Source organism: Humulus lupulus, chromosome 4 (assembly GCF_963169125.1).
Source record: "Humulus lupulus chromosome 4, drHumLupu1.1, whole genome shotgun sequence".
NCBI classification, from domain to species: Eukaryota; Viridiplantae; Streptophyta; class Magnoliopsida; order Rosales; family Cannabaceae; genus Humulus; species Humulus lupulus.
In genome coordinates this window covers 167322075-167340889 of record NC_084796.1, presented here as the reverse complement: position 1 = coordinate 167340889, position 18815 = coordinate 167322075, and the positions used below count along the sequence as shown (strand labels likewise).

The 18815-nt window shown below is 38.4% G+C and overlaps 1 protein-coding gene across 1 annotated transcript; it reads left to right on the top strand.

The window, feature by feature from the left end:
• The first annotated feature begins 2306 nt into the window (after positions 1–2306).
• On the top strand, positions 2307–2690 carry LOC133832654 (uncharacterized). Its single transcript, XM_062262964.1, has one exon. The coding sequence runs from the start codon at positions 2307–2309 to the stop codon at positions 2688–2690; it is 384 nt and encodes a 127-aa protein (XP_062118948.1).
• The last annotated feature ends 16125 nt before the right edge of the window (positions 2691–18815 follow it).

Here is an 18815-nt window from a genome sequence, read left to right as displayed (position 1 = left end):
TCTTGAACAAGAAATACAAGTAAATAGAGAAGAACAATATAAAGATGAAAAGCAATAGAATGAAAGAAAGGAACAAGAAACAAAAGATAAACAACTCTCACTCACACTACCAAAGTGAAGAGTGTTGGGGATCACCAACTTGAACAAGGTTTGAAACCTTTGTCCAAAAGCTTATTTCCCCCTAACTCAAGCACTAAGAGATCTCTCACAGATTATAGGAAATGCTTTCTGGAATTATCAAGCCTCAAGGTGTTTCTAGCCAAGTGCTCTAATGGAGAGAAATGTTGTATCTTACAAGTGAGCATTAGGCTCCTATTTATAGAGTTTTGAGACCCCCTTTGAATTTCCAATTCCACCAACCCTCATGGGTGTTACCAATGATTAATTTGATGTTTTATGGAATTAAAATAGAGATTTGGGAGTTACTTGGCTATTGGAAACGTTCAAAATTGGATAAAACCCGAATTTGTATGAAGCTGTCAGCCACTATGGCCGCGGCCCTTGATCTTTTTCAGCAACCAATTTTTTAGTTTTTTCCAAAACGTTCCAATTTATTCCCACTTGATTTTGTAACTTCCATACACAATATGGGAGTTAAAATCACATCTCTATCAGTCATTTCTCATATGGCTTTAAGAAATTCATCTCAATATTGTGTAACAACAAATCTACACAATAATGGGTGATATTTGGGAGTTACAAATTTGTGATGAATTTTTAACACCCAATATGTTACATGTTTGGATATTTCACATATATCCAAATAATGTAACTCTCTATTATATGTTACAATATGTGACACTCTATGTCACATTTATTTAATCTAAAACATTATATTATAAAATAATATAACAGTAGCTTAAGCCTCCAGACAATTAAAGGATTACGAGAAGAACTACCCCACACATGATCTAGAGTTAGCTGCGGTAGTTTTTTCCTTGAAAATTTGGAGACATTACCTCTACGGAGTAAGATGTAAAAATTTTACTGATCACAAGAGTTTGAAGTACTTCTTTACCCAAAAGGAACTTAATATGAGACAAAGATGGTGGTTAGAATTAGTCAAAGACTACGACTGTGAAATTTTATACCACCCTGGTAAAGCTAACAAAGTAGCGGATGCATTAAGTAGAAAGACGTTGACAAGCTTAATGTTCCTTCAAGCCTTGTCCAAACCGCTACAATAGGAAGTAGTAAGATCGGGTATACAAGTAGTAATCGAAGGATTGTCCAATCTGATGTTACAGTCGACTCTACTGGAGGAAATAAAAGAAGGTCAAGAATCAGATCCTCAACTAACCAAGGTCAAAGCAGAAGCCAAAGAAGAAAAAGTGAAGAATTTTAATGTTTCTGACTAGGAATATTAAAATTTAACGAAAGAATATGCGTACCTGGAAGAGAGGACATTAAGAAAAAGATGATGAATGAAGCTCATAACATTCCATACATGGTACACCCGGGCTCAACAAAGATGTACAGAAGTCTGAAGGAACAATTTTGGTGGCCTGGTATGAAGAAAGATGTAGCTCAATATGTAGCTCGGTGTTTTACTTTCCAAAGGATTAAGGTAGAACATCAATGACCTGTAGGAGAACTGCAGCCTTTGGAAATACCAAAATGGAAATGGGAGCAGATTGCAATGGACTTCGTTATTGGACTTCCACGAACAAGCAAAGGCTATGATTCGATATGGGTCATCATCGATCAATTAACAAAATCTGCTCATTTCCTTCCAGTAAAGGTGGCGTACACAGGGGACCAGTTAGCGGAAGCTTATGTGCAAGAGATAATACGATTACATGGAATTCCAATTTCCATAGTGTCAGATAGAGACTCAAAATTTACTTCAAAGTTCTGGCATAGCTTGCACAAGGCTATGGGGGACAAGATTGAAATTTAGTATAGCTTTCCACCCACAAACAGATGGACAAATAGAAAGGACTATACAAACCCTTGAAGATATGCTAAGAGCGTGTGTCCTGAACTTTGAAGGATCGTGGAGTAAATATTTACCGCTGATTGAATTTTCCTATAACAACAGGTATCAGGAAACCATAGGGATGGCACCCTATGAAGCGTTATATGGGCGGAAATGTCGATCTCCTATCCATTGGACTGAGGTGGGTGAAAGAAAGTATATAGAGCAACAAACTGGACCAGATATTGTGACATCAACAACGGAAGTCATTCAAAAAATTCAATAGAGGATAGTAGTAGCCCAAAGTCAACAAAAGTGTTATGCAGAGAAACGAAGAAGACCATTAGTGTTCCATGTCGAAGAAAAAGTATTTTTACGGATAACACCAATGAAAGGTATTATGAGATTTGGACAAAAAGGAAAGTTGAATCCAAGGTTCATTGGACCTTTTGAAATACTAGACCAAATTGGAAAAGTGGCCTATAAATTGGCACTACCACCAGAGTTTTCGGATGTACATGATGTATTCCATGTGTCTATGTTGAAGAAATATATTCTTGATTACAGTCACGTGTTGCAACATAAAGTTATCCAGGTGGACAAACACCTTACCTATGAGGAAAAACCTGTCCAAATCTTGGATCAAAAGAATAAGGTCTTAAGAAATAAAGAAATACCTTTCGTCAAGGTATTGTGGAAAAGCCAAAAAATAGAAGAGGCTACGTGGGAGCGTGAATATGAGATGAAAGCTAAATATCCCGATTTACTCTAGATTTTCGTGGACGAAAATTTGTAAGGATGGTAGATTGTAACACTCACTTCTTTCAACAAATGCATTATAGCAATTATGAAAAATAAGATAAGATATTTTATTCATACTTTTGAGTGCATTACTGTGACAGTCAGAATCCCGTGACCCGCAGAGGGAAAGACCGGGTAAAGCTGTGCAATCCCACACTGCCTGGGGAAGGTCAAGTGTGATGATTCTAAGACTGTGTAGGTATGGGACTACATAGTTGAAGAGGGCTTAAATGGATTGATGGGTATTACCTATATCAACAAGATGCATCTTCTTTTCGGTAGCCCATCACTTAAGAACTATAAAGTTAAGCATGCTTGACCTGGAGTAATCTCAAGATAGGTGACCTCCTAGGAAGTTTTCCCAGGAAGCATGCAAGTGAGGACAAAGAACACTGGAAAGACTCGTGTTGGTTTGTAGAGCCAGTCATCATTCTAGGAAGCAGCCATAGTTGTAACGTCCTGCGTTTTCGGGTACCTTTAAACGACTCGGGTCGAGATTTTTCCCCCGGGTTAAGAATATTATTTTAAATAATATTATATTTTGTTTGGAATTATTCGCCCTCACCCGCAAAAACATCAAATATGAATGGACTGACAAGTGTGAGAAGAGTTTTCAGGAGCCCCAATGCTGAAAATCCCTAATGGCAAAGAGGGATATACTATTTATAGCAACGCCTCAGGCCGAGGGTTGGGAGCAATGCTGATGCAACACGGAAAAGTAATTTCTTATGCTTCTCGACAACTAAAGAATTACGAGAAGAACTATCCCACTCATGATCTAGAGCTTGCAGCAGTGGTTTTTGCACTAAAAATATGGAGGCACTACCTATAAGGGATACATTGCGACATCTACACTGATCACAAAAGCCTGAAGTATTTCTTCACTCAGAAGGAATTAAATATGAGACAGTGACAATGGTTGGAATTGTTTAACGACTATGACTGCGACATTCTGTACCACCCGGGAAAAGCAAACAAGGTGGCAGATGCATTGAGTTGACAACCAAGTGCTTACGTGATGACAGTGAAAGAGATTTTGCCGCAGTTACAAGCCGACCTTGCTACCTTGGGTTTGGAGATAATAGTTGGTCAATTGGCTAACCTCTCTATCGAGCCTACCATTATGGAAGCTATAAGAGGCAGGCAGTTAGTCGATCCATGGGTTCAAGGATTGATGTACGAAGTGAGGAACGAGGGGCGACCAGGATTCCATATCTTCGAAGATGGAGTATTGGGGTTCAAGGGCAGAATATGTGTTCCGGACGTTGACGAGATCAAGAAGCGGATTTTTTTTTAGGGACATAATGCTCTTTATGCCATGCATCCGGGTACCACAAAAATGTACCAAGACTTGAAGAAGTACTATTGGTGGCCTGGGATGAAAAAGGAGACGGCAGAATATGTGGCACACTGCTTGACTTGTTAGCAGACAAAGACCGAGCATCAATGGCCAGCCGGATTGTTGCAACCCTTAGAAATTCCGGAATGGAAGTGGGAGATGGTCACTATGGACTTTGTCATAGGTCTACCAACCACTCCTAAGGGGCACGATGCCATTTGGGTTATCGTGGATAGGCTGACTAAGTCTGCTCATTTCTTGCTGATCAAGGTAACTTATGGCGCACATAAGTTAGCAGATATTTACATTACAGAAATAATGAGACTGCATGGTGTACCCAACTCCATCGTATCAGATCGCGACGGACATTTTACCTCGATATTCTGGAATAGAATCCAAACGAGGTTGGGTACTAAACTGAAGTTTAACACTTCTTTCCACCCACAAACATACGGTCAAAGCGAACGAACAATTCAGACCCTGGAAGATATGCTAAGAGCCTGGGTGCTCGACTTTCAAGGGTCATGGAATGAGAAGCTTCCACTGATAGAGTTCACTTACAATAATAGCTATCATGATTCCATCAAGATGGCTCCGTATGAGGCTTTGTATGGAAGGAAATGTCGATCACTGATTCATTGCCACGAGACCAGTGAAAGAAAGTTTCTCAGATCGAATAAGGTTGATCAGATTACCGAGGACATCCGACAGATAAGGCAATGCTTGCAAACTTCGATTGATCGACAACGCAAATATGTCGACCGACGCAGGAGACCCCTGGTGCTTGAGGTTGGCGATAATGTGCTGCTGAAGGTAGCTCTGCTACGAGGGGCTATGCGATTCAGGAAAAAAGGAAAGCTTAGCCCAAGGTTCGTTGGACCTTTCGAAATCATAGAGAGGATCGGGGAAGTAGCTTATCTTTTAGCTCTTCCGCCCGCCCTGTCTAAGGTGCATGATGTGTTTCATGTATCCTTATTGAGAAAATACATGCGCGATCCCTCGCATGTAATCAGCTATGAGCAGCTGAGCGTGGATCCTCAACTCGTCTATGAGGAAAAACCGATTATGATACTAGACCGAAAGGAAAAAGTGTTGAGGAACAAGACGGTGTCATTGGTAAAGGTGCAGTGGTGTAACCATGGCATTGAAGAGGCAACCTGGGAAACAGAAGACAAGATGAGGGAGTTGTATCCTCATTTGTTTTAAGTTTCGAGGACAAAACCTTTATAAATTGTAGGTATTGTAACGTCCTGCGTTTTCGGGTACCTTTAAACGACTCAGGTCGGGATTTTTCCCCCAGGTTAAGAATATTATTTTAAATAATATTATATTTTGTTTGGAAGTATTCCATGAGCTATTGCTAGCCAAAATATGAATTTTGTGATTTTAAAAGTCAAGATAAGACTTTCGGTCCTAGACCGACACAAAAACCCTGATCGGGTAAAAATCTCAGAAAATAAAATGAAAAATTATGGCAAATATATTTTGGGCATAAAATATATTCATAAAAGTGTTTGGTCAAAAATAATAAACCTAAAAGAAAATGAAAATTTTAGGGCATTTTGTGTTAAATGCCTAATTTTACCGAAATGGGACCTTAGGTTAAATTTTATTGTGTGATTAATTAAATTAAATGTAAGAGATATTTAATTTAATTATTTAGTGTTAAGTTTTGTGTTTAAAACTTAAAAAGAGTGAAAAAGGTATAGAAAGTCAATTTGGACTTTTCTTCTTAGCAAATAATTATTAACCTTTATAAAAAAAAATGAAATGATCACATATATAACAATGGGTGGCCGGCCATGTGATGTTTTGAAATCCCATTTATTAACGAATTGAGTTTAAATCACATTTATTTAAAAGTTTGGGATAAGGTCAAGTGGGCAAGTGGGAGTAAAGCACTTGAGTATTTTTAGGAATGTCAGGGTGTGATAAACTCTTCCAACCCTCCCCAACCGACCACACCACTCTCTCTCATTCACTCATCTGATTTTTGAAGACCCTCTCAAAGTGTTCTCTCCATTTTCAACCCCAAGAACACCAAAGAAACTTGGAAGCTAAGTCTTGGTCTAGGAAGGGTTTTCCCTAAGGTAAAGTTTCATTAATCTAGACTTTTGTAAAGTTTTAAGCATAGAGTTTCAAATAGCTAATTAACTATGTTGTTGGGGGAAGTTGGTTAGGGTTTTTGAAAGGTTTTGAAGGAGCCAAAGCTAATAGGAAGGTCCAAACCTTAAGCAAGAACACCAAAAAGGTAAAAAGATTAATTTTGATGATTTTTTGTTGTAGGGTTTTTAGTTTTAAGAATTATTTTGTATATTTAATGATTAAAGTTTCTTACTGATGATGTAATAAGGTTATGGTAGTTTTTTTATAATTTTTATGATGCTTGTGTATTGATTTTTGAAAATAGGAACCAAAACCCCCAAGGGTTTTGTAGGAAACCCTAAAACAAAACATGTTTTGAGCTGTGACTTCCAAGGGGTCAACCAGCCACTGTATATTGATTTTGTAAAATTAAATTGTACTGTAATGTTTTTGAGATTGAGTACATAAAATTGAGCTTTTGAAACACAAAAAAAATGTTTAGAAATGAGTAAGTTATGCTATTTCAAAGTTTAGGTAAAAAACTGTTTTTTCGTATTCTTTTTTTCGGAACCAAGTTTGGATAGCCACTGTATAGGGAAAATGAATCCATTTTTTTCTAAAATTTTGTGGACATATTGTTGGCATAACCTAGTATTCCACTGTAAAATTTGGTAAGAATATATTGAACGGTTTAAAAGTTATTAACTGTCAAAGTTTGGAAAAAAAATAAGAACTTAAAAATAAGGTCATTTTTACCTCATTGTTGGAAAATGATTTCACCAATCAAAAATTCTCATTTTGACCTAAGATTTTACAAAGACCTAAATGGCATAACAAAAATAGAATTGGGAAATTTTAGTAACAATTGGGTAAGTAAATTTCAAGTTATGAACTAACGAAGTATATAGTTAAAAATGTGAAAAATAGGCTTTTCACACTTAGTGTAAAAATGAGATTTTGGAACATAAGGTAAAAAGTAAAATTTTGCTTATTTCAATATATAAATTGGTAAGTCTTGAAAACATATTTTCACTAAAATTACCACTTTGAGTTTAATGTGAATTATTTTTATTAAAGAGTTTTTATTCTTTTTAAAAATAAAATATTTAATTTATTAATAGTTAATAAATTAAAAGATGGTTTATAACCCTATATTTTGAGAAAATAATTAAATGAATTATTTTTCTAGTAAGTAAAATTGATTAATTGATTTTGGAAAATTAACTAGTCAAGATGGGAAATTTTTAACGGTTTTCCTAATTAAGACAAATTAGGCAATTTTCTTAAAACGATTTTTAGAGTTTAAACCTTAAGAAAAATAAAAGGGAAAATTAAGAGTTTATTTATTTTTTAAATAATTAAGGAATTTATTAGTATTTTCTGGATATAATACCGGCTAAAATCTTACATATTTTAACCGACTAGTCGAAAGTGCAGGTTAATAATCGATACCTTGAAAGAATAAGATTTTTAGGAGAATGTGGGAAAATACAATTGTGATACCCGAGCCTAGGTATCGAGACCTTAGGATAGGTCTCCCCGAGACTTAGGGTTTAGTCTCAAATATTTTGTATGAATTTCCTTAATAGGTTTAAAACCAAATAAGGATCATAAATCCTTACAAATGATTTTTATTAAAATGACCAAACTGCCCAAAATAATAATAATGAATTATGAGTGTCATAATTAATCCGAGTATACTGTATGGATAACTACAGTATTGGCTAAGCATAACTGGACTGAACGTTGGAGGGTGAAAACCTGCTGAGCGCTAAGGACTCCAAGTAAGTCAACTTATATTGTATGGCTGCAACATGAAATGATTATTGTCTTGTATGTTAGTATAGGGATACATGCACATATATAGACTGTCATAGAAAGTTCCTTAGAGACGTTAGTCTAGTGAGTGCTGATTTAGAAAATATGAACAGTAGATATCCTTCATATCCTAGACGGTTGATCCCCGTCACACTGCTTGATTTTATTATGTCCGGCTCATTACTGCGACAAGTGGCCAAGAGATGAGGATTAGCTGGTTAAACCTAGGGGCGCCAAAATAAATGGGACCTAGGGGCCCTCATGCTTACTTAATCATTGAATGGTTAGAACCCGAGCAAGTGCTCTGATAAGTTATTCCCGAATAGCAACCGTGAATATTGGCTATTCAATGAGAGTACCTAGAGATACTGGGGGTTGCCAAGATTGAGTGAGGCTGAATACCCTAGGGGCAACTACTCACCAGCACCACTGATTAACATAGAAGTCTCCATAAAACCGTGTAATTGGATTATACTCTTGGATAAGTAGCGATGCCCTAGGTAACACAATAGTTACCCTTGATGAGTGTAGGGATATATTTGTTGATAAGATATAGTTGTGATATAATATATCTACTTGCTCTGGGATTTTCTGAGTGCAGGGATATAATTGTTGATAACATATAGTTGTGATATAATATATCTGCTTGTTATGGGATTTTTCTGAGTGCAGGATTTTATCTGTTTTATTGGAAATAATTTATCATTGGTTATCAAACATGACCATAAGTTTGCCAGGACGCTTTGCGTTCTTGAAATTGATTGTGTAGGGTCTGGATAGATCTGGAACCCTAGTTCTCTACATGCTTTTGTTTGAAAGTTGATCTTACTAAGCGTTTTCGCTTACCTAGTTGTTTCATGTTGTAGGTAAAAGCAAGGGCAAGGCAGAGCAGTGAGCGTTGGAGTCTTCCTTGCAAATGTACATGTGGACCGACCTTTTGGGAAGCCATTTTATTTTTGGAAATGTTGTGTAATTTTCCTAAACTAAGCTCACTCTACTCTTTATGAAACATGTTTGTAACTAAATATTAAGTATGGCCATACGACTTTTTAAAAAGTTTTTTTTTATGGGTTTTTGAGACATTTTGTTAAATGAAAACATTTATATTTCCGCATTATCGAGTCTTGAAAATCCGGGTCGTTACAATAGTGACATGGGGCGTTACAATTACAATTTTAATCGAAGGCTATAACTATTAAGTAAAGTGGAAGTATAACTAATGAATACGCAAATATAATATTCATGGGCATTTCATTAGTATAATACCCATAGATTGATGCAAAATACAAGCAAACAATCACTAAAGTTATTAACAATAAAGAGAAATTCATGATTTGATGATGAATTTTATGTAGAAGGGTAAGAGATGAAGAAGTTGTGCAAGTAAATAGTTGAAGGAACAAGTATTTATAGGACAAAAACTAGTCGTTATGACCGTTGGTGAATAGTGATCCGACCGTTGGAAACAGTAACCTGACCGTTGGGGATATAGTTGTATTCTATTGTGGGATTTTAACAATTCTAAGTTATTGAAGTGACTAACACATGAGAATAATTAATTTATGAATGTTAGAGAAACTTTTTCAAAAAAAGTTTGTGAGTCAAAAATGTTGAACTAAGTAATATAAGAAAATTGGGAAGTTTTCATTTTTTTGGTTGCTTTTCACCGGGTACTATTCATAGTGGGTCCCATAGTAAGGTCCGCAAGGGTCCCACAGCAGGGTCCACCCCATGGTTCCCACATGATGATGCAGTAGTGATACAATGATGACTTTAACAAACCACTATGCTTAATATTTTGAATATTTTATTATTCCACTATGCTTGATATTTTAAATATTTTATTAGCATAGTAACCCAAAGTTTTCCTATAAATAGCTCTTCCAAAACTCATTTTGAATTACAAAACCTCATTTTCTTTCTTTCACTCTAAAAATCTTCTTAACACTCTTTTAAGAGTTCTAAATCTCTAAGATCTAGGCGAAGTTATGTTTGTAGCGCTAGCCTACGATAACCTTTTAGGTAAGCTCATTCCCGAGCCTTTCAATTCAGTTATTTAGCTATTATATATATATATATTATTTTACTATGCCGTTATAACGCCAAAATTTATATATAGATTATTTTGCTATTCAGTTATAATGCCAAAATTTATATATAGATTATTTTACCATGCCGTGATAATGCCAAAATTTATACATATATTATTTTACCATGTCGTTATAATGCCAAAATTTATATATAGATTATTTTATCATGCCGTTATAATGCCAACATTTATATATATTATTTTACCATGTCATTATAATTTACAATGCAAAAATTGAAATATAAACTATATTTTTATGTGTCATTATAATACTAAACTTATATAGGATATGGTCACACTTTGGACTATTATGGAATTTTATTACATGACATTATTCCTTACTATTATGGACTGATATTATGACCTAGACATTTCTGTATCACCATGACCACGACTTTTAGACCAGGATCTTGCCACAGACAATTATAGTATGGCCATACGCCTGGACATAAAATAGGGAAAAACTGGAATAATAACAATTATAAACTAAAATGACATCATGTAGATTTTATGAAAGTTAATAGTTTGTGTTTTTATCAGGAAGCTAAAATTTCTGTTGTTTTATTAGGACGCAAGGTAAGTAGAATCCCCATCTACAACACAAGTCTTTTATGTGTCTTATGTGCAATTATATGCTTTACATATTATTCTGCCATATTGTATTTATGCATAAGTTATTTTCAAGCATATTATATTTATTATGCATAAGCACACTTAATGTTTACAGATAAATTATTGAAAGCGTTAAAGTAGACGTGCTGGTTGGGGGACCTATGTCCCAAAATGTAATAAGGGAGACGTACTTTGCTATATAATGAATGTTTATGAGGGAGAAATTTCCTATTATCATGTTTATGTTCAGGTGGGAATGTGATTCCCTATGTAATGTCGGCAGTAGCATCCTCTAGGGCCCAAATAAAAGGAAAGTGAAAGAAAGAAAATACATAACATGTTGCACATTCATTTTAATGCATATGAGGAAGTTATTCTGCTTACTGAGTCTTAGCTCATCAGATAATGTTTGTGTTGTAGGTAAGATGCCTCAAATATAAATTGTTGATGAGTATACGTGGAGCCAACGTGATTGTACATATGGGGCTGACCTGAAGGGAGTGGAGTTCTCCTATGCTATATTATAAATATACGAGAAACTTGATTTTATATTTATATTTCATAAAAAAAAAAAGTATTTTGTGAACTTTACATAAAGCTTTAAAAATATTTCATGAACTTTGTAATTTACATAAAGCTTTTCAATTTATCAGTTGGATACATCTCTAGTTCTACGTTAAGGTGTAGTAACGCCACAAAAATTATTTATAAAAGTATTAAGATTTGTATGTAAGATAAAGTTTTATTTGGTTGTGGGTATTGTATGGTTTGAAGTTATGAACACTAGTTTATGTATTGTTTAATAAAAAAAAAATTGTAAATTCAGAATTTCAGTATTGTCGTATTCAGGTTAAACTTTGTTTTTACACTATATATATATATGTTAAGAAATGAGGTCTTTACATAAGTACTGCATGAATTAAAACATAAACAAACATACAAAATTAGTACAATCCACTACATTTATATGCATGATAAATAAATAAATGCAATAATTCTATAAATAAATATATTGGAGAATTAATCTAATAATTATTACTTAATAAGACAATAAATCAATTTGGTAAATTAATAGATAACTATACTAAAACTTAATTGTAAAACATTAAATATAATTACATACCCAACTTAGTGCAATTATTATTATTATTGCATGCTCAATAAATAAAAATAAATCATGCTATAAATATACCAAATAAAATATATAAATTACCAAAATTATATGCTTAATTAAAATAAGCAAAATTAAAAAATTAAATTTATTGCCTAAATTAATGTAGAAAATCAATAAAAATGTTAATTCCAAAAATATTTTAGAAACTTTAATTTTCAGATTTTTCTTCTTCTTTTTTTAATTTCTATCTTGGGGAAACTCAATTTTAATACACAAATTAATTGGAAAATCATGAACTTGAAGATTTACAACATTATGTTGCTAAAAAAATAACTAGAAATTAAACTTTGATTTTTTGACCATGAATATGTATATATATATATATATATAGATGCAAAATTTTAAAAGCTTTGTTTTCTTAAGTTGCAGACTTATTTTTTCTTTCACAAAATCATTATAAACATTAACTAAATAATTTCTAATGCTATTCTTTATGGAAAAATAAATTTGAGCTAACAAAAAAATTTGCACATATATAATGAAACATATTCTTTAGTTTTATTGCTCAAAACTGTTAGAAATTTAATAAATGAAGCATTTCTAATAACAAATATTCAATAAAAACACAAATATACAAATCATATAAAATGAATATGTGTATAAATGAAGACAAAACATATATAAATTATATATATATGCATGCAACAATATCAAGGCAAAGGAAAACATGGATCTTGATACCAAATGTAAGATAATTATCTAGATGCATAATAACACTAATGTGCATAATAGACTAAATAGAATTATCACAAAATAAAGATGATTGTTAGAGTATACCTCCAGCCATTGATTTTATTAACCTCGATCTAACAACTTTAGATCTGCACAAAGAAAAGAAAAGAGTATTAGAGAGGGTAATGGACTTTCAAGCCCTCACTAGTTCTTTTAGATAGAGTATGAGAATGAGTGTGAGCTTGAGCTTGAGGACCAGAACCCTATATTTATATAGGTGAGATATTTCATCAAGGTCTCTGTCACAATTGATGTCAGAATATTTGATAATCAATAGGATATAAAATATTGGGTAAATCAATATTTCTAACATTGAGTATTATTTATATAATTACCACTTGTTGACGCGATTCTTCGCCAACAGGTAATTAAGAGAAGAAGAGAAAGGGATTAGTGCTAAAGGTGAGCCGAAATAGATATATGATCTTAGAGGATGAAAGAGGTGACTCAAGACACGTTTTTTTAAGTAGTTCGAAGGTTAAAATCCTTCTACTCCACTAGTCAATATTATTGATCTATACTGAGTATTTGATTACACAGTATTTCTTACAAGAGATTATTTCTCCAACCCCTATCAACTCCCAGGGTCTCCATATTTATAGGAGAAGGCGCCTGGAAGTTGGTAAGGAGGTCATCCCGTGACCTTCTTACTTGTCGTATCAATTCTGTGACATTCATGATTAATTCCTAAACCTGACACATAAGTGTGGTCAAATCAATAGGTAAGGAGGTATTAGGCCACACGGCCCAACCCAGTCGTGGGTGTCTGAATACGCACGTTCCTGCTGCGTGTCCGAGAAGTCAGGGGGATATCAGACACATGATGCCTGATATATGCACGTTTACCTTGCGTGTGTTGACTTCATAAAGGGTCACAGCCTCCATATCCAGCTCGTACCATGAGCTTCATACTTAGCTCGGTCTTCGGGATCCCTGCCCCGGCCTTGGGCGGTGAAGGCGAGCTCTTGGGGCTTCCTCGAGCTAAGAAGGCACGACATTACGACAGAAGCTCCAGCTCTGGGGATGATCATGAGGTAATCATGGTTAGGCCGAAGCTCGGCTTGCTAATCAGCCCGTGGGAAAATCATGGCGTACATCTGCCCCCCAAGCTCCTGCTCGTGGTATATCACACCGTATATAAGACCACAGCAGGGGCTTTCAGACTTCCCCATGAACTCTTAATATTCCACTTTTTACGCAGGCGCCTGATACGTGGAACATCGTAGGTGGTGACGGTACGTCTTACGAGAACCGCATTTAATGGCCTAGCCTATGCCCAGCCGTCGTTTCGTATTTCGAGTGAAGGGCCTCGGATCCCTCATTAGGGCCATGCAACGGCCCTCTACACGTGATCCTTTACGCGATAAAAAGGGGTGGCCACCCTACGCATGGGCCACCCTTTCATTCGAAATTTTTCAAACTTCTCTTCTTCTTCTCTCTTAATCTCAGAAGAACAAACCCTCTACTCTGTTACTGCTACTTTCAGCGTTCAAGAAGCTTAGGCGCACGAATTTCTTCAGAGCTTTGGAAGCCAATACACCGACGAATCTTTTACCAAGGTGACACTTCCATCCACCTCCCTGCCACACACTGTAAGTTTCCTGACCATGTTCGTTTTGAAAATATATGCCACTGTAGCATAGGTAAAAATTGTACTGTAGCCGCATGCAAGGTTTTACTGGGTTTTGTGGATACGGAGGGTGAAAGCCCTTTTTAAGTTAGGGTATCTTTGCTGTAGGAAACCATTTTAGAGTATGGGTTTTAGGATGCTTTCTCTGGGGAAAATTTTCTGGGTAGGAGTTTTGGTAATTTTGGGTGCAAAATCGGGTAGCTTAGGGAACACGCCTCACAGGCGATTTTGCAATTTTCTGCCTACTGAAACTTTCCCCCCAAGGAAAATTCTATCCTGACCCTCCTGACACACGAATCCCGAGGAATCGGGGATCTGTTGGGAGCACAGGCGCGTGTTCATCGAATCGCGTGGTTCCACTCTCCACGGGCTGGGCTTACCTCATCTCGTGCAAATAATAATTGCTTTTTCCTCATGCTTGGGTCGCCTTTTCTGAAATGTTTTCTTTTGTTCGTTAGGCGACCAGATGGCTCCAAAGAGGAATTTCCCACAGAAGAACGTCAGCAGCTCGGCCTCCCAGCAGGATAGAGGAAAGGCGGCGATGCCTAGCTCCTCGATCCCCCGCTTCGGGCCGGAAATGGAGAAAGAGGTTGAGGTGGCTCCTGATGCATTCTTTGAGGCGGAGAGGATCGTCTCAAAGATCACCGACCAGGTGAAGATTAACAAAATCTTCCTTTCCCACAACATCGCCCTGGGGAAAGCATCCGTAGTGGCCCAACCTGCTTCAGATGGGGAGCGGAGCTGTGCGCTGCTCGACGAGTCGTTCGCGGCCTGGAGCAGTGAACATTTTAAGGCAGGGGCCTTCCTTCCACTGGATCAGCATTTTGCTGATTTCCTCAACTACGTGGGGTTGGCCCCATTTTAGCTCCCCCCCAACTCCTACCGTCTGCTGGCAGGGTTGAGGTATTTGTTCCAGAAGCACGAGTGGGAGGTCCCCACTCCTGAAGACATTTTATATTTCTTCTGCCTCAAAGCCAGCCCGGACCAGCGGGGGCGAGGCGACGGGTTTTACTATCTAACCCAGTTTCCCAATACGGTAGCGGTCATCGAGCTGCCCAGCCACCCTAATGACTTTAAGGACCAGTTCTTCATGTCAACTGGGTTCTGGAATTGCGAGCACCACTACTTCAATCATCCTCGTAAGTTCTTTTTATCTTTAGCTCGTAGGTTAGATTTCGTACAATTCCTGTGTCCCTTTCTGACTTGGATTAATCCTGCAGCTATCTTCGCAAGGACAGAGAAATCTGTGACCCTCGGGGCCCAATACGAAACACTGGCGGGCTTGCCCCCCAGTGAGAAGGACTACCGGGTGCTCGTGACGGACGAGACAATGGTGGCTTGTAAGCTGATTTTCCCAAATCAGACTTTGAATCTAAGGAGGCCTCAGGGGCCTCCCCTAGCTCGCTCCTCTATGCCCATCATCGTGGAGGAGGTCGCGATGGACGAGGATGAGGAGGACGAGGAGGACGAGACTCCACTTGTGAGGAGCAGGAAGCGGGCGCTGGAGGTCGCCCAGATAACAGATGAAGAGAGGATCTAGTCCGGAGCAGCCGCGGGTCCCTCGGGCCAAGGTAACCTTTACATATTTAGGAACTTAGATAGGGCCATTGCCGACCCCCGACTAGCTAGATTCAACCCCCGACAGCTCGTCCATCGTCACCGAAGTGATCCGGACCTGGACACAACCCTGCTCAACTGCGTCGATCGGCTCGTGTTGGACTACCAAGATAGTCGACCTAGGGGTACCGTAGTAGTAGATAACACCCTAGCCTTTAGGTCGATCCTATTCGAGGAGTATGGGACCAACATCCGTTCATGGCCATCCCTCCGGAGGGGTATCTTAGCTCCGGGGCTTAGGCAGTACGTAGGAGAATCTAGCCCTGAGTCAGACCCGGACCCAGAATTTGCGCCAGTTCGGGAAGTAATCGTCTTAGGTTCTTCTTCCAGCTCAGGGGGTAGGGCTCCCTTAGTATTCGCATATTTTTTACCTTTAACCCTTTGTCTTTGTCTCTGTATGGTTGCTAACTTGTATTAACCATGTTTTTGTTTTGACAGAAGAGATGTCTCAGCCCGAGGAGAGCTTGCGAGGCGCAGTCTTCGGGGGGAACCCCTCAGCCGGGCCAAGACTGAAAAGGCTCCGGGGGTCCAAGAGCGCCGCTGGGGTCTCCACCAAGTCTCCGGCAAAGGAGAAGGAGAAAACCCCGGCAGACCAGGTCGCGGGAGCGATTCTCCCTGCTGTAGGAGCAGGCCAAATGCCTCCACCACCTCCGCAAGCTCCAGCCGCCACCCAGGACGCAGGAACGGAGCTCAAGACCTCGGCCGTGGTGGCCTCCGATGTATGCATCCCAGTCAATCCCCAGGATCTGGAAAAGATCCCAGAGGCCTTCCGGGGAACGGTGTATGAGTCGGCAAACTACGCCGTCAGCCATATATACAAGTTCACCGAGAAGGAGCTCCGGGCCATTGAGACAATGAGCCCGGTTGGCGTAATGGAGTCTTCAATGGGCATGACCCTAACGGTAAGTCGCCCTGTTTTCTTAAAGCTTTTACCATTACACTTTGCCCTATTTTTCCTCTAAGGAAATTTATCTTTTATTTCTTGCAGGGCGTCGTCGCTCTTCACCGGAGCATCATCAGGGCGAAAACTCAGCTCGAGGATATGAGGACCGAGCACCAGGCCTCTCTTCAGGAGGCTAAGGCGACTAAAGATGCCTTGGTGACCTCGAAGGCCGATATGGAGAAGACCCGCTCGAAGGTCCAAGAGCTCGAGACCTCCCTTGCCACCTCGCGGACTGACCTCGAGGCTACGAAGACTGAGATCCAGGCCGCCCTGGAGGCCGAACGGACCACTTTGGAGCAGTCCATGGAAGATCTGTTCTATCACTGCTGGGCCTACAATCCGGAGGCTGACTTTTCTTTCATGTCACCGAGTCTTTGGGCGCGCTTGCTGGTGAAGTTCCAAGCTCGCCTTGAGAAAGAGGCGCCGCCTTCGGAAGCTGGGGAAGGCTCTGGCGCGGCGGAGCAGGGTGAGACAGCGACCTCCCGGGGGCCATCTGACGGAGCTTAGGGCGTTTTTTCTCTTTTGCCCTTGAATATTTTTAAGTATTTTTTTTATGTAACCTTTGCATGAGGTGTTTTCACCTCGAGACAATTTTCTTTGACGTTTTTAATTTATGCTTTTTCTTGCCTTTTCGCACTTTGGTTACAATTTTTTGAAAAACTTAGTTCGCGTTAACTTTTATCCATATCTCGAGCTCTTTAGGAAGAACATCGATCAATAGATTTAAATTAACTTCTAAGTTCTTTGATCCGGTTAAAACCAGGAACTTAATTTGAAAACTTAGTTCGTGTTAATTTTTATCTGTATCTCGAGCTCTTTAAGGAGAACAACAATCAATAGACTTAAATTAACTTCTAAGTTTTATGACCCGATTAAAACCAGGAACTTAATTTGAAAACTTAGTTCGTGTTAACTTTTATCCATATCTCGAGCTCTTTAAGAAGAACAATGATCAATAGACTTAAATTAACTTCTAAGTTTTATGACCCGGTTAAAACCAGGAACTTGATTTGAAAACTTAGTTCGTGTTAAATTTTATCCATATCTCGAGCTCTTTAAGAAGAACAACGATCAATAGACTTAAATTAACTTCTAAGTTTTATGACCCGGTTAAAACCAGGAACTTAATTTGAAAACTTAGTTCGTGTTAACTTTTATCCATATCTCGAGCTCTTTAAGAAGAACAACGATCAATAGACTTAAATTAACTTCTAAGTTTTATGACCCGGTTAAAACCAGGATAGGACTTAGTTAGCGTTAACCCTTATCAATATCTCGTGTTTTTAAGAAAACGACGGTCAATCGATAAGAATCAACATCTAAGTCATTAAGGAGACCTGGTTATATCCAGGTACCATATGCCCCCCAAGTAACTGGGAAAGGGTCTTTCGTGGTTACTTTAAGATTACACTTGCAAATATGCGTGAAAAGCTAATTTTCATTAATACATAAAAAGTGGCCTTCCCGGCCTTACAAGTGGATCATTGATAGTATCTCTTTAAGTGGATGGCGTTCCAAGTCCGCGGGACTGCCCCTCCATCAAGTCGAGCTAACTTATAAGTTCCCTCCTTGATGACTTCGACAACCTGGTATGGTCCTTCCCAGTTCGGTCCCAAAACTCCATCTTTGGGATCTTTTCCGGCGAGGAAAACTCTCCTCAGGACCAAGTTGCCCATGCTAAAGGCGCGTTTTTTGACCTTGGTGCTGAAGTAGCAGGTGATTTTCTGCTGATAATGGGTGAGCTGGAGTTGCGAATCCTCTCACCTTTCCTCAACCAGATCGAGGGAATGGCACAGGAGCTCATGGTTTCGATCTTGGTCGTAAGACTGGACTCTATGCGAAAGAACCTTTATCTCCACGGGGAGGACTGCCTCACTCCGAAAGGTTAAGGAAAAGGGAGTATGACCCGTAGGAGTCCGATGCGAGGTCCGATATGCCCATAGGACCTGGGGGAGCTGCTCTGGCCAGACCCCCTTCGCTTCATCTAATCTTTTCTTGAGGCTCGCCTTTAGGGTCTTGTTGACAGCTTTGACCTGGCCATTAGCCTGAGGATAGGC

Coding starts and splice junctions, on each gene's coding strand:
- LOC133832654 (XM_062262964.1), top strand. CDS start 2,307: ATGAAAGGTATTATGAGATTTGGACAAAAAGGAAAGTTGAATCCAAGG.